The sequence below is a fragment of the Delphinus delphis genome, chromosome 13 (assembly GCF_949987515.2).
Source record: "Delphinus delphis chromosome 13, mDelDel1.2, whole genome shotgun sequence".
Taxonomy (NCBI): Eukaryota; Metazoa; Chordata; class Mammalia; order Artiodactyla; family Delphinidae; genus Delphinus; species Delphinus delphis.
The window spans coordinates 23,856,525-23,870,717 of record NC_082695.1 but is presented as its reverse complement, the minus strand read 5'-3'; the positions used below and the strand labels follow the sequence as shown (position 1 = coordinate 23,870,717).

The 14,193-nt window shown below is 44.6% G+C and overlaps 1 protein-coding gene across 10 annotated transcripts in view; it reads right to left on the bottom strand.

Moving 5' to 3' along the window:
• SFI1 (SFI1 centrin binding protein) overlaps positions 1 to 14,193 on the bottom strand; it is an 84,524-nt gene that overhangs the window by 24,331 nt on the left and 46,000 nt on the right. For 9 of the 10 annotated variants that reach the window (XM_060028389.2, XM_060028390.2, XM_060028388.2 and 6 more), the window contains 6 exons: positions 11,237 to 11,393; positions 9,350 to 9,511; positions 7,520 to 7,590; positions 6,363 to 6,455; positions 4,601 to 4,698; positions 3,094 to 3,160 (listed from right to left, as the gene is read on the bottom strand). In XM_060028389.2, coding sequence (XP_059884372.1) covers positions 3,094 to 3,160; positions 4,601 to 4,698; positions 6,363 to 6,455; positions 7,520 to 7,590; positions 9,350 to 9,511; positions 11,237 to 11,393 — 648 coding nt within the window. The remainder of the gene's footprint in view (positions 1 to 3,093; positions 3,161 to 4,600; positions 4,699 to 6,362; positions 6,456 to 7,519; positions 7,591 to 9,349; positions 9,512 to 11,236; positions 11,394 to 14,193) is intronic. The other variant, XM_060028393.2, reaches the window with a different exon arrangement.

The window sequence follows — 14,193 nt, the reverse complement described above, 5'->3', positions numbered from 1 at the left end:
AATATGATAGGTGAAAATGCTTCCCTTTAATTAAAAGTGAGTTAAGCATCTCTTTATACATTTGTCTATGTATGTGTGTGTATAGATATATATTTATCTAAACTTTTTTCCTATGGCCTAAGTGTTCATCCTCATTGCCCATTTTACTGATTGTCAGCATTTTAACTCTGATATATATGGGCTTTTTCAACCTTAAATTTATTAGTCCTTTGTCTCATGTGTTATCAATTTTGTTCCTACCCTGTAAAATATCTTTTGATTTTGTTTATAATGTTTATTTGTCGTACAGATTCTTTTAATTTGTATGTAATTATAAATTTCACTGATACATTAGTAAGAAGACAGACAACTGACATAAGACTATATATGCCTCCATGATCCAAAATTTGGGAGGAAAAGCATATACACGTGTGGTGGCTTTTAAAACAGGACTGCAAATTCTTTCATCCTCCTTCCCTTGAATCTGGGTGGACAGTGACTACTTTGACCAGTAGAGTATAGCGAAAGTGACACTAAGTGACTTCCTAGGCTAGGTCTTAAAGGGCCACACAGCTTTTGTCTTGTTCACTGGAACACTCACTTTTGTTGCCCTGAGCTGCGACACAGGAAGTCTGGCTACCCAGGGGCCACCATGCTGTAAGGAAGCCCAAGCCTCTTGGAGAAGTCATATGCAGGCACTCTGGTTAATAGTCCCAGTAGAGCCCCATCTTCAAGTAATTCCAGCCCAGGAACCAGACTTGTAAGTGAAGAAACTTCTAGACGACTCTAACCCCCTACCGCTAGGTCTTCCCAGTGGAGGTCCCAGTAATCACAGAGCAGAGACCAGCCATCCTTGCTATGTCCTGTCACAATTTTTGACCCACAAAATCCTTAAGCATAATAAAATGGTAGTTGTTTTAAGCCACTGAGCTTGGGGTGAGTTTTTACAGAGCAACAGAAAACTAAACAGCATTCCTATGTGTGTGTTTGTGAATACATGGGTACACACATTCCTACCCACACAGAGGGAAAAAAATACCAGGTTTACTCATCAAATGTCATCTTAAGAGGCAGGATTATGGGTGTTTTAATTTTTTCTTCTTTATGTCTTCTTATACTTCCCAAATTTTCTGTGATGTCTACATATTGCATATGGGCATTTTCAAATGTAAACAAGAGTAGAAGCAATAGTATAATGAATCCCCTCAAACTTATTGCCCAGCTTCAACAATTAACATTCTTGCCATTCTTTATATATTACTTTTTAAATAGAAAGAAACCCATAATAAATAATATTTTTATCTTTTCCTAAAATAGAAGGAACTGATGAGCTCCTTGGATATCTAAACCAAGAGATAACATTCAGATTGTTAGCTAAAGATTTTTTAAAAAACAACAGCTGACAAAAACCAAAACAACAGCTGAGCAGGGCTCTTACTATTTTTCAGACCTTCACTGTGCAGGCCGTGCTGGAGCCCTGTAAGAGATAAGGACTCTGACCCTCGACCTTCTACCAGTGCTGGGCGCCAGGGTCGAGGAGATCCCTTTTTTCAGGGAGAAACTAAGTGAGACCCTTTGCTTCTTTTCCACCTTGAATAAACATAACCTTTCAACTCTGGGGCTCATGTTCTTTTTCTAAAAGGGCTCTTTCTTCACATTCTGTTGTGCTTGCATTCAATGAGCTTAAGAGACCCAGTGGCAATGTCCTTTCCGAAACAGCCACATAATCCAAAGGGACGTGAAAGAATGTACCAATTCTAAACATTTTCTAGGTGTGGAAGGCAAAGGTGACACAAAAACAAGCCATACCCTGGGTTAGCCCCATCCAAACACCAAGAACTGAGGTGATCCTTGGGGAAAACTCTGAAGCAATCACCGGCAGCTCATCTGTTTGTTCACTCGTGTGTTCATTCACTCATCCAAATACTAGTCAGCAGCTACCCTTTGTCAACAGTTCAGGAGAAGAATGAGGCAGGACAGGCTGTACCCTCAAGGAGCCCCCAGCCTGGCAGGGAGGGAGGCCAGCCAACAACATGCTATGAGAAAGCTGCACGAGGGGTGGAGCAGGGGGAAGAGGTGACACCTGAGCTGAAAGGGCAGCAGGCAGATTGGGAAGCAGGAGCTAGCAGAGAATATTCAGGGAAGGACTGGCAGCTTGACTGAGTGCAGCTGTGAAGGGGCAGAGCGGTAACAGGAATAGGGAGAGAAGTAGATAGAACCAGCTCCCAAAGGAGTCTGTATGCCTCCCCAAACTGAGGAGCCAGCCAAACTCTTTAGATTCACTGTTAGACTCGAGCAGCAGATAGAGGAGGGGGTGGAGAGGACAGCACAAAAATAACCAGGAGGAGCTTTGTTTGTGTCCTCCCCGTTTCACCGCAGGGATGGCCAAACAGAGGCCTGCGTAGTCTACCTCCCACTGCAAGGCCTGTGCAGACATCATCAGTTGGAACACACACTCCCCTGAGCCTGAACGTGGCCTGGAAAATCCTTCTCGGTTCAGCGCTCCAGATGGCTACCTACCATCATTAGAGCCACCTGGGGCTAAACTACAAGCCCCCCGAGAGCAGGAACTTTGCCTGCTTTGCATCACAGCTGTATCCTCAGTTCTTGGCCTGGCATCTAAGGCATAGCAGCCGCTCAGTAAGTCTTTCTTAAATGGAACTGAATCCATCTTTTTCTACCTGCCTTCATTAATCACTCAGCCTGACCCCCACCTCCTCCCACCACTGTGGGCACCTGTGTCTCACATCATTTAGCTCTGGGATATGGCACTCAGGCTCTGCACCTTCCCCAACATCTCCTGAAGGTCTCAGGAGGGGCTGGCTGAGTAATATAATCAACAATTTGGGTCAAGATGTGAATGGAATGGCTGATACGCTCACACCTTCAGAGAGCAGCTGCATTTTCAAAGCAGATGAAGGGACAGGAGTTATGCAGACTTTCTGACATCCCTGGGGGGGTCTGGGGCAGATACCTTTGAGCTTTTCACAGTACCCTCTCTTCCAAATCAGAACACCAGACCTCTTGGTACAGGCCTTTCCCGAGAATCTTTCCAAAGCAAACGCATCCAAGAATGTAAGCCAACAGAGCTCCCTGCTCTGAGGAACTCCATACCTGCTGGGATCGCCTCTTCTGAGTATACTGTAACCACAATTTGAAACACTTGCGTAGCAATGTTATTCTGAAATGAAACACATAACACCAAGGTAACTGCCCTCCCACTTTCAGGTTTTCAGAATTTTGTTTTGATTTTAAGGAAGGTAAATCTGGGCATAGGTACATCTTGAGTGGTAAAGGCACCCCAGGGGTTTCATTCTAAGGGAAATAAGAACCTGTTTTCTGTCATGAAATCTGCCAAACCCCCACCCCGACTTTGGACTGTGGCTTGCCCCCAAAATTTGACAACTTTCTTGTAAAGGTAATTAGACCACCAAGCACAGTGTCTCTGGAACTCAGGTAATATGTATGAAATCCCCCAAATATCCTGAATTTTCTGATTTTACAGCCAAACTCTGGGGCCTGTTTAGGACCACCTGGGTCTGTGACATGCTTTCACACAGTGATACTGAGAGTGAGAACCACATTCAGCTTTATAAACCAGGATTTAGAATAATGATACATCCTGACAACTCCAAATTGACTCAGTTAAATATTGTGATTCTCACTGACTCATTAAAAAGTGCCCCAAAATTATACCTACAACTATGCAAAATAAGTTAATTATACTCTTGGGAGAGGGTTTATCGAACATTTCTTTTCTTTCTTTTTTTTTTTTTTTTTAATTTTATTTTTGGCTGCATTGTGTCCACATTGCTATGTGCGGGCTTTCTCTAGTTGCTGCGAGCAGGGGCCTCTCTTCATTGTGGTGCTCTGGCTTCTCATTGCGGTGGCTTCTCTTGTTGCGGAGCTCAGGCTCTAGGCGCATGGGCTTCAGTAGCTGTGGCCCACGGGATCAGTAGCTGTGGCTCGCGGGCTCTAGACCGCAGGCTCAGCAGTTGTGGCTCACGGACCCATGCTCTGAGGCATGTGGGATCTTCCCGGACCAGGGCCTGAACCCGTGACCCCTGCATTGGCAGGCAGATTCCCAACCACTGCGCCACCAGGGAAGCACTATCGAACATTTCTTGCAGCAAGAAAGTGAACAGTGGTTCCCTCTGAATAGAAAGACTAAGGAGTCGAAGGAAGGGGTCCAGGCATACTTTATTTTTAACTTTCTACTTCTTTCCTATACATTCTGAGTTTTTCTTGTGGACATGTGGTGCTTTTATTTAACTGAATGATTAACTCTAAAAAATTGAGGACACACTCTACACCCTCCAAGACCAAGCCACAAACACCCACTTGCCTGGGCCGTCTCTGTAACACTATCAATGCCTACCTTCCACGATGGAACATCACTAACATCTGAAAACTGAGGCAGTGGTAGCCGAGCACCAGCACAAACATCCTCATTCTACCTCCCATCCCATCAACCAAAAGGAAAAGGCAAGCTCAGGAACACTGGTTTACAGCAGGGCCTTTCTCAATCTGCCACAGTAACACTGAGGGTGATGATGACTCCTGGAGACCAGCCAGTCAGTCACAACGGGCCCCTGGGGAGCCTGAAGGCCACAGTCCCTACCTGTAGTGGTCCCAGGCAGCACACAGGAAGGGGAGCTGCTCACTTTCCTCCCTCTGTTCAATCTGAGACTGCCAGAGGTTCCAGAACCTGTGCAGTAGCTGCAGCAAAACAGGAAGGAAACAGAAGTTGATTAAGGCAAAAGGTAAAATGATCTCTCTTGACCCATTAGTTAGCAAATCTGTAACTCCAGAAGACTGTAAGCTCCCCCAAAGCAGTAATTACCTCAATTTGGAGCACCCAACATATAAAAGATTTGCAAAATAATTATGGCCAAGCAATATGGAATTATTCTGGGCCAACATAAAAGGCAAAAAGCTGGATCTACCAAATCTATGTAAATCAGAATGAAGAAGGTATTCCTAATCTGGGCCTCATGGAAGACAAAGCCATTTTAGAAGTTAAAACTGATCTTATCACCTACTACTGCCTATAAAGTAGTCTTGCCAAAAAGTGTTTAACTTCAATCCAATCAAGCCCTTAGATCTAACTTCTAGTTTATAAGAGCTACACAGGAAAAAGGAAAATCAAATGACGTCAGAATGAAACAGAAAATTGGAGAATATGGAAGTCTGTACAAAATAATTGGCATTCCTTTTCAAAAGGTTAATGTTATTAAGAAAGATAGTGTACGTTATGCTAAGTGAAATAAGCCAATCACAAAAGGGCAAATACTGTAAATATGAGGTACCTAGAACAGTCAAATTCAAAGAGACAGAAAGGAGAACGGTGGTTGCCAGGGGCTGGGGGAGGAGAAGGAGAATGGGAGTTATTGTTTAATTCACAGAGTTTCAGTTTTGCAAGATGAAAAAGGTTCTGGACGTGGGTAATGGTGACGGTTGCACAATAATGTGAATGTACTTAATGCCACTGAACTGTACACTTAAAAACGGTTAAGATGATAAATTCTGTGTATTTTACAATTAAAAAATAAACATGTTAAACAAAAGAAGTGGGGGTGGGGGGACTGTTATTGACTAAGAGTCTTAAGAGACATAACCAAATGTAGAGTGAGCCATCAATCCTTAACTGAATCCTGGTTTTAATAAAACAGCTATAAAGACATTTTGGGGGCAACTGGGGAAATTTGAATATGGGTTGGGTATTGGTTAATATTAGAGCATTACTGTTCATTTTGTTAGGGATGATAATGATACTGTGGTTATGCAGGAAAATGTTCTTACTTTTGGGCAATGCATACTGAAATGTTTAGGTGTAAAAGTGTCATAATGTCTGTAATTTACTTTGAAATGATTTGGGAAAAAAGAGCAAATATTAACAATTGTTGAATTTAGATGGTAAAATAGAGGTTTATTACACTATTCTTTATATTTTTCTGTATGCTTGAACATTTTCACAATTAGAATGCCCCTTTCTCCTACACTCAGAAACACAATCTACAGGGGGAGATAGAATGTTTGTTGCCCTCAGGTAAGTTTAACCACTAAAGACAACAGACTCACAGTGCAAACATAACCAAAGCCTCCTGGAATGCAAAACTTAAAGTGTATTCCCTAGGTCAAGGTTGGAATCCACAGTCCCTGACCTCTGATTCAACTATCAATTTTTTTAGCAAACAGATAAAAAAATGGGATTAAACAAGAGAAGAATAAGAGTTTCTCTAGCCTCTGGCATAGATTACTAAAGAAAATGGACACTAAGGATTTGGCATCTAAAGGTCTGAACAAACCTCTAAGCACAAAGGTTAAAAGAAAAAGAGAATGGCCATCAGAAGAGGTGCCTTGATACAGAAGAGGACTCTCACCGTGACATCATGTTGCTGGTGAGCAAGATTCTTTCTTATTCGTTGGAGATGGGCACGGGCCACATTGTCTTTTAGGGCTCTAAAGCAAAAATGCTGTGAAAAGAAGAATGGACACAAATCAGTGGTGTGTCTGTAACAATAAGAGCAATGTCCAAGATGGTGGCAAGAAGCTCAGTAGTAGCTGTTCACAGCTGCTCCCATGTCCCAGAGAGTGTTTCTCTGTTTTGAGATTCAACTGAGAGCCTGATACAAGCCAGCCTGCACAGTAGACACTTAATAAATAGCTGTGGGACCACTCCCTGCGGTCCACAGATACTGCACAGGAACAAACACACCCGCACCTCTGACCAGGAGAGGTCCCTGTGACCCAGATGGAAACACCAGACAAAGGTCAAAACATCAACTCTGCCTCTCAGAAAAGAGACAGACTTCCAGCCTATGGTGGGTTTTTTTTTTTTTTTTTTTTTGCCATGTGGGGTCAATGTGTATGCTTACACAATTATAAATGCAGTTTTGTAAGAGTAAAATAGAAGGGAGAGAAGGAATTTTGAGAGAAGGTGACTGGCGGTGGGGGTGGGGGTGGGGTAGAGGCAGGACATGCTGGCCTGGCTCCAGCTCTGTCAAAAATGCCTCATGTAAAAAAAAAAAAAAAAAAAAAAAAAAAGCCTCATGTGTGACTAAGCAAAGCACATTCCCCCACAGCCTAGCTTCAGTTTTCTGAGACAGAAGTGAAGCAACTAGGGCTTTTCATATCGTGCTCTGTGGACCCCCAGAGGCTCCTGAAAGTGTTGGGATGCCACCTCATGTGGTGAGGGTGGAGAAGAGCAGCCGGTAGAACAGACACTACTCCCCAGACCTAGCTTTGTCCACAGCATCTCTACTTTGATTGATTTCGAAGACTAGGTTTCCACCACTTAAAAAGGGGGTCTGCCATGTAGAACACTCCAGGACTAGATCACTTCTAAGGCTCCTTTGCAGCCCCCAAACCCTCTGATCCCACACCATCACCATCTCTGATCCAAAATGAAAATAGGGACATGACAATGAAGGGAGGCTTCATGATGGAAGCCATGCACACAACCAGATGCACTTAAGGAGCATGACGTGGGCCAGGTCCCCCAGGAATGGCTGCCTGAGCGAGGCTGTAGCGCCCTTACCAGCAAGCCTCGCCTGTGGTGCTCTTCTGCCACCTTCCGCCGCACAGCTGTCTCTGCGCACAGCAGCACATCTACCAGAGTTAAGGCTTCTTGTCTCAACAAGGTCCCACCCCAGCCCAGAGTGATCCTAGTGACCCATCTGAAGGGTCTCGGCTGCAGGAGATGATGGGCATGCCAGGTGGGCTGGTGTCCGCCTCTGTCTCCCCGACAACCCAGGGAAGAAAGAACTAAGGGGAACCATGTGAGTTACTTATCTGCCTTTCTCCCCTCTCATGCCCATTTCATGAGAGGCAAAAATAGTTGAGATAAACTGCCACCAGTTTGAGTAAACATTTCAAAATCTAAGCAGAACCTGCTCCAAGTTCTCCTGCATTCTGTTTTGGCATCACAATCCAGTCAGAAGTTTGTGCTAAAAACCTTGGAGTTATTTTCAAACCTTTTCTCCTCCCACCCCTTCCATCTTCTCAACTGCCAAGTCCATCTGCTGCCCCGCTAGGTCTCCCCGGTTCTGTCCCCACCCCCAGCACCGTGCAGTACACTTGACTTGGTCCCCCTGTGCCAGCTTTGCTGCTACCATCGAGCTTTAGCCTTTCTAAAGTACAGATCTGCTGCATCACTTCTCTTCTCAAAAACCTGCAGAGGATCCCCAGCGCCACTGGGATTAAGCCCAAATTCCTGACCACTGCACACAAGGGCCCTACAAGCCGGTCCCCAGCCTGCATCTACCTGCCCTCCATACCCCACAACTCACTGCAGACCCCGGTCATCACCCCTGGCTGCTCTTCCTCACCTACACCTGCGTAAATGCCACTCCTTACACCTGAACCACCCTTCCCAACCTCCCTGTTGGGAGAACGTGTCATCCCCCAAGGCTTAAATTCAGCTCAAACATCACCTCCTCGGCTAGATCTCCACAGTAGCCCTAGCAGGACTTGATACAAACTTTTATGATAGCACTTATCACGCCACATTACAAAGACTGGTTTTCATGTCTACTTTCCCCACTAGACAATGAGCTACTGTTAGTCTCTAAGTTTCCCTGTATTCCAGAATTTAGGCAGGAGTTTAAAACAAAGCAAGAGTTCAGTGAACAAATAAAAGTGTGGGTGAACACCCAAGGCGGTCCAAATCCCACACCTGGGCACGTATTGCAGCAGGGGCAGTGATTAAGAAGGTGCACTGGAGTCAAAAGCCTGGCTCTGCCAATGAGTTTGAAAATCACTTAGCACCCCCCAACCTGTTCCCTCATCTGTAAAATGGAGACGGTGAGACCTACTCCACAGGGTTGCTATGAGGATTAATGAGATAATGCAAAATGTCTGCACACAGTAAACAGCTCAGTGAATGGAAGCTAGGATCATAATGACAGGGCCATCAAGGACAGATGGCTTTCTGAAAAAGCAATGAAATGAAACAAATCTGAAACAGAAATGAAATGAAGCAGAAATGGCTGTGGCTATTTCTACCATCTAATGGGTAGAAAAAAGCAATGAAATGATAACAAAATCAGGGCAGTGGCAATGCCTCTGAGGGGGAGGAAAGGGAATGTAGTCAGGGAGGAGCAGACTGGGGTGTGAGCAATGTTCTAATTTTTTGAGTTGTGCTCATTTTACCATTATTCTTTAGACTATAAATGTTTGTTATATGCACTCTTTTGTATGAATATTCCCAAAATGAAACAAAATATTTTAAAAAGAAGTCAACAGAGATCCGAATTGTCTTAAACTGCTGGGTAATTACTTCCTATGTATCTCCTGACTCTTGTCTTATAGGCTGGTGAGCTCTTGCTGTTCTTGCTGTACAGACAGGGCTGGGTGGTGCAAAGGATACAGTGTTTCCAGTGAATAAAGGCCCTCCGCAGCACCATCCTCCTGGCCAGCCCCTCTACCCGCTCGTGGTGGATGTACAAGCTCTCCCTCCGCTTCCAGGCCCACTGCCAATCACAGAAGTGTGTCTGGAGCACAATGACGCAGTGGAATCCCTCAGCCATCTCTGCAACAGAGAAAATAGCTTAAGTGCTGCCCCCTCAAGGTTGGGCGATGAGCTGGAAGCACCTTTAAGACAGGATGAAACCCACTACTGGCAGGCATCAGGGCTTCAAGGCTGCTTGAAGAACGTTAGAATAAAAGGTGTTTTCTTGGGGTTTTTTTTTTTTTTTTTTTTTTTTTTTTCGGCCGTGCCATGCAGCATGTGGGATCTTAGTTCCCCCACCAGGGATCAAACCCATGCCCCCTGCACTGGAAGCGTGAGTCTTAACCACTGGACTGCCAGGGAAGTCCCAGAATAAAAGGTTTTTAAACACGGGAGGAATCCCTTAGCTGTCAGTGTATCTCTTCTCTCCCAGCAAAGAGAAAAGGGTTCTATCAAAGGGCTGAGGCTCCTAGTTAGCTACTGAGGAGCAGTAATGGCGACTGCTGCTTTCAAAGAAGACTCCATTTCACTTTTGCCTCTTTATCAGTGTTCCCCGGATGGGATTTCAGGGTCTGAGTCAATGACACACAACTTGGTCAACATGCTGTCAAAGGCTTTTGTGAGCTTTCAGCCAGGCTGCTACAGGCTGCCAGCTCCATCTCCTTTTAAGACTAATTAGCAACTGGCCTGATGAGCTTAAGTCCAGCAAGTGGAAGGGAACTGGTCCTGGAATGAGAATGCCATAACTGGAGGCATGTTAGTCGGCAGCTCATCATTAAATAGCTTCATGCCTTCAACTTCCAGGCTTGGGCAACCAGACAGGTGGTCCCCCGTCACTATTTTCACACAGACACATTCCCTCTCCCAAGAGACAGTGTAGGCAGCCTAGGAGGTCCCACAGGGAGGCCTAGGGTAAGCAGGAGAGCCTAACCCTGCGGCCAGCACAGTGTTCAACTCACTGCTCTGTGGGCTCAAGAAACTGAAGTACAAAAAGTACCTACGATCATGACCTATTTATCATTACTTCTGACCTCTCTCGGGGAAATAAAACCATCAGAATAGTGTTCAAAAGCTCAACATCATAAATCACATGCATCTGCATAACTGAGGACAAACAACCCAAATATCTATTAATACAAGAATGGCTAGGGACTTCCCTGGCGATCCAGTGGTTAGGATTCTGCGCTTCCACTGCATGGGGCATGGGTTCGATCCCTGGTCGGGGAACTAAGATCCTGCAAGATGCACAGCGAGGCCAAAAAAAAAAATAATAAGGTAAGCCCCTCTCCTGTAAAATACAATCATTTAAAAACTAACATTTATTAAGAACACTTAAAGACACAGGAAAGTATTGATTAGTTGTGTGAAAAAAAAAGCAAGATACAGCCTAGATGGGAGAGGAGTCTAGGGGAGAATGGATACATACATGTATATGTATGGCTGAGTCTCTTTGCTGTGCACCTGAAACTATCACAACATTATTAATCGGATATACTCCAATATAAAATAAAAAGTTAAAAAAAAGATACAAAATTGTGTGTATCATACTAATCATAATAATCACAGTATTTATAGCATAATTAAAATCCTATTGAATTAAATATTGATTAAAAAACAGAAGGAAATATCTTAACTGTGAATTGAGGATGATTTATCTTCCTCCTCAATCTCCTTTTTGAAAATCTGTGGTGTAACACGGTTATATCTCCCCTTAATAAGTTACCACCCTATTGGCAGTAACAGGCAACAGGAGAGTGGGCACTCTGACCAACCCTCTGTCCCTGGAGCCCAGGACTTCCTGCTCACCTTTCCGCTGCCTCTTCTCTCTGCGCACCTGCAGGTATTCCAGCCAGGCCCTCAGGGCTCTCCACTGTTGCCCGTGCTGATGGTGTTTCACTGCAGAGACCATCTTCTGCCTCTCCCTCCAGACATGCAGAAGCTGTTCCTGCCACCGTGACCAAGCCTGAAAACCAGAGAAAAGACAACAGTCAATGGAGGCAGGAAAACAGAGGTGAAGTACTGGTGAGGGAAAAGAGAAACACACACACTGGAAAGGCTAAAATTAGATACCCACACAGGAAAGGCTAAAAAGGAGGGGAAATTCCCAAGGAGAATCGTAAGTGATGGGAGTCTGGGGTGAAAAGATCTTTAAGAAGGGCATTCTCTGCTTCCAAAAAGTAATTTTTTTTTGGATTAAGAAGGGGGAAAAAAAAGGACTAATAAAATCAATGCATATACAAGAAGCAGGGACAATCCAAGGGGTGATATAATTAATTCAGATTGGGGATAGGAGAGGAGGGTCTGCCTTTTCTTTCAAAGTGGGAGGAAGCCTACGGTCAAGAGGCCCTTTCTCAGGGACAGTAGTCTCCAAGACGTGGACCTACAGAAACTGAGGGTCTACAGAAGGATTCCGTTAAGATTATCCATAAATGCACACCCTTGGGAAAGTCTTCGTGCACACTCAACAAAACGCATGCCCTACTTTGAAGGTGACTGTCATAGATGACTTGATACCTTCTCTTATACCTTATACCTTTTTTTTTGGTTTTGTGTTGTCTTTTTTTTTTTTTTTTTTTTTTTTGCGGTACACGGGCCTCTCACTGTTGTGGCCTCTCCCGTTGCGGAGCACAGGCTCCGGACGCGCAGGCTCAGCAGCCATGGCTCACGGGCCCAGCCGCTCCGTGGCATGTGGGATCTTCCCAGACTGGGGCATGAACCCGTGTCCCCTGCATCGGCAGGCAGACTCTCAACCACTGCACCACCAGGGAAGCCCCCCCGACCCGCTTATACCTTTTTAAACCTATAACACCTCTTCCCCTTTCCTTCCTCTCAGCTGAATACCATTTTTCCTATTTCACCAAGAAAATAAAAGCAATCAAAAGACAATTTTCTCAAGCTCCCACACGTCCCCCACCTGCCAACAGGCTCTGCCTTCTCTCCTGTTGCTCTGGATAAATTGTCCACTCTCCCATCACAGTTACCCCTGCCATGCATACAGCCCATCTTCTCAAGTTTATCACTCTGGCAATTCCCCCCACTCCCTTCTGCATCATCAGTTTCCACTCTCTACTAGATTTTTAAAATCAGCATTCGAGTGTGTTGTTATTTCTCCCTTAGGGGATGTGACAACCAAAAGCAATGGGTGACCTTTGATTGTACCCTGCACCTGACACTAAAAGAGCAACAATATACAGCTGCAATACGAACTGTATTCTAGATATTACTATATCAACATTACATTTCTTAGATATGACTGATATTGTGGTTATATAGAAGAACATCCTTATTTTTAGGAGATATGAGCTTAAGTATTTAGGGTAAACTTTATGTCTGCAACTTTAAAGCAACTCAGAAAATGTAAAAAATATACTGATACACTTGAGAGAAAGCAAATGTGGAAAGATGTTAAGGATGGGTTAAACTAGTGAAGAGAACCCAGAATCCACCTTTTCTGTGATTTGTTATTTGTCAAAATTAAAAAGTTGGGGATGAAAGATTATTGTCACACAAATACTTCCTGAAGGGAATAAATCAGTGATCCTCAAACCAACCACCGAACACCCCTCTCTAGACCACTATGCCACCCAGCTAACACCCAAGTGCTTTCCTTTCCAAACTCTTCAAAAGGGCTCTCTACCTTTCTCATTTCTCGTCTAAGCTGGTTTTCTTGAATCCTCTCCCCATTGGGTTCACTGAAACTGCTCTTATCAAGGGCATCAATGACCTCCACGTGGCTCAATCCGAAGGCCAAATCTCAGTCCTCATCTGCCCTGGCCTGCCAGAAGCACGTGACACAGCTCATCACACCCGCCTCCACCCGGCTTCCAGTATACCTTGGCCTCTCCTCTGTTCCTGCCGCTGATTCCCATCACTTCACCAGACAGGCTCAGTTCCACTGGCTACACCCATTCCCTTTGTGCTTTCACCTAGTCTCATGGCTCTAAATGTCATCTGCATGCTGAGGACTCCCAACTTTACATCTCAGGTTTGGACTCATCCTCAAGACTCCACACATATATCCAGCTGCCTCCCTGACACCCCCTCGTGGACATTTGGAAGGCCCATCAGGCTGAAGATACGGAGCTCAGAATGGAGCTCCTCCTAATCTTTCCCTACAAATCTGCTTCTCCCTCCAACACCCCCATTTCAGTAAATAGCAACTCCATTGTTCCAATTACTTAGGCCAAAAACCTGGGAGTCCTCTTAGACTTTTTCTCGAACACTTCACATCTTAACTATCCACTAGCAAATCCTGTCAGCAATACCTTCAAAACATACCCAGAATCCAAAACCATCTTCCTATCATCCTTGTCCAGAATCTCTCGTGGAACTTTGTAATCGCTTCCTAACTGTCCTCCCTGCTTTTATCCTTGATTTTCTGAGGTCTGTTCTTAACACAACAGCCAGAATTGTACTTTCTCATTTGTTGTGGTTATGTCACTTAAATCTCTCCATCTTATATGACAATTTCCCTCCCTGCCTTTTTTCTCTTCACGCTACCAATTTGTTAGAGAAACCAGGTCATGTACGCTATAAACTGTCCCACGTTTTAGATTTGTCCGATTGTCTCCTCCAGATGTCTCTAACTTGTCCCTCTGATCCCTGTATTTCCCATGAACTGATAGTCAGATTCATGTTTGGCTTGGTGGGAGTCATGTTCAAATTTTAGGCAAGAACATGTCTCAAGTGCTGCTGGGTACTTCCTGTTACATCACATTGTGGTTGGCTGCCATAGTTTTAGCAATGCCAAGACTGTTCCAGTG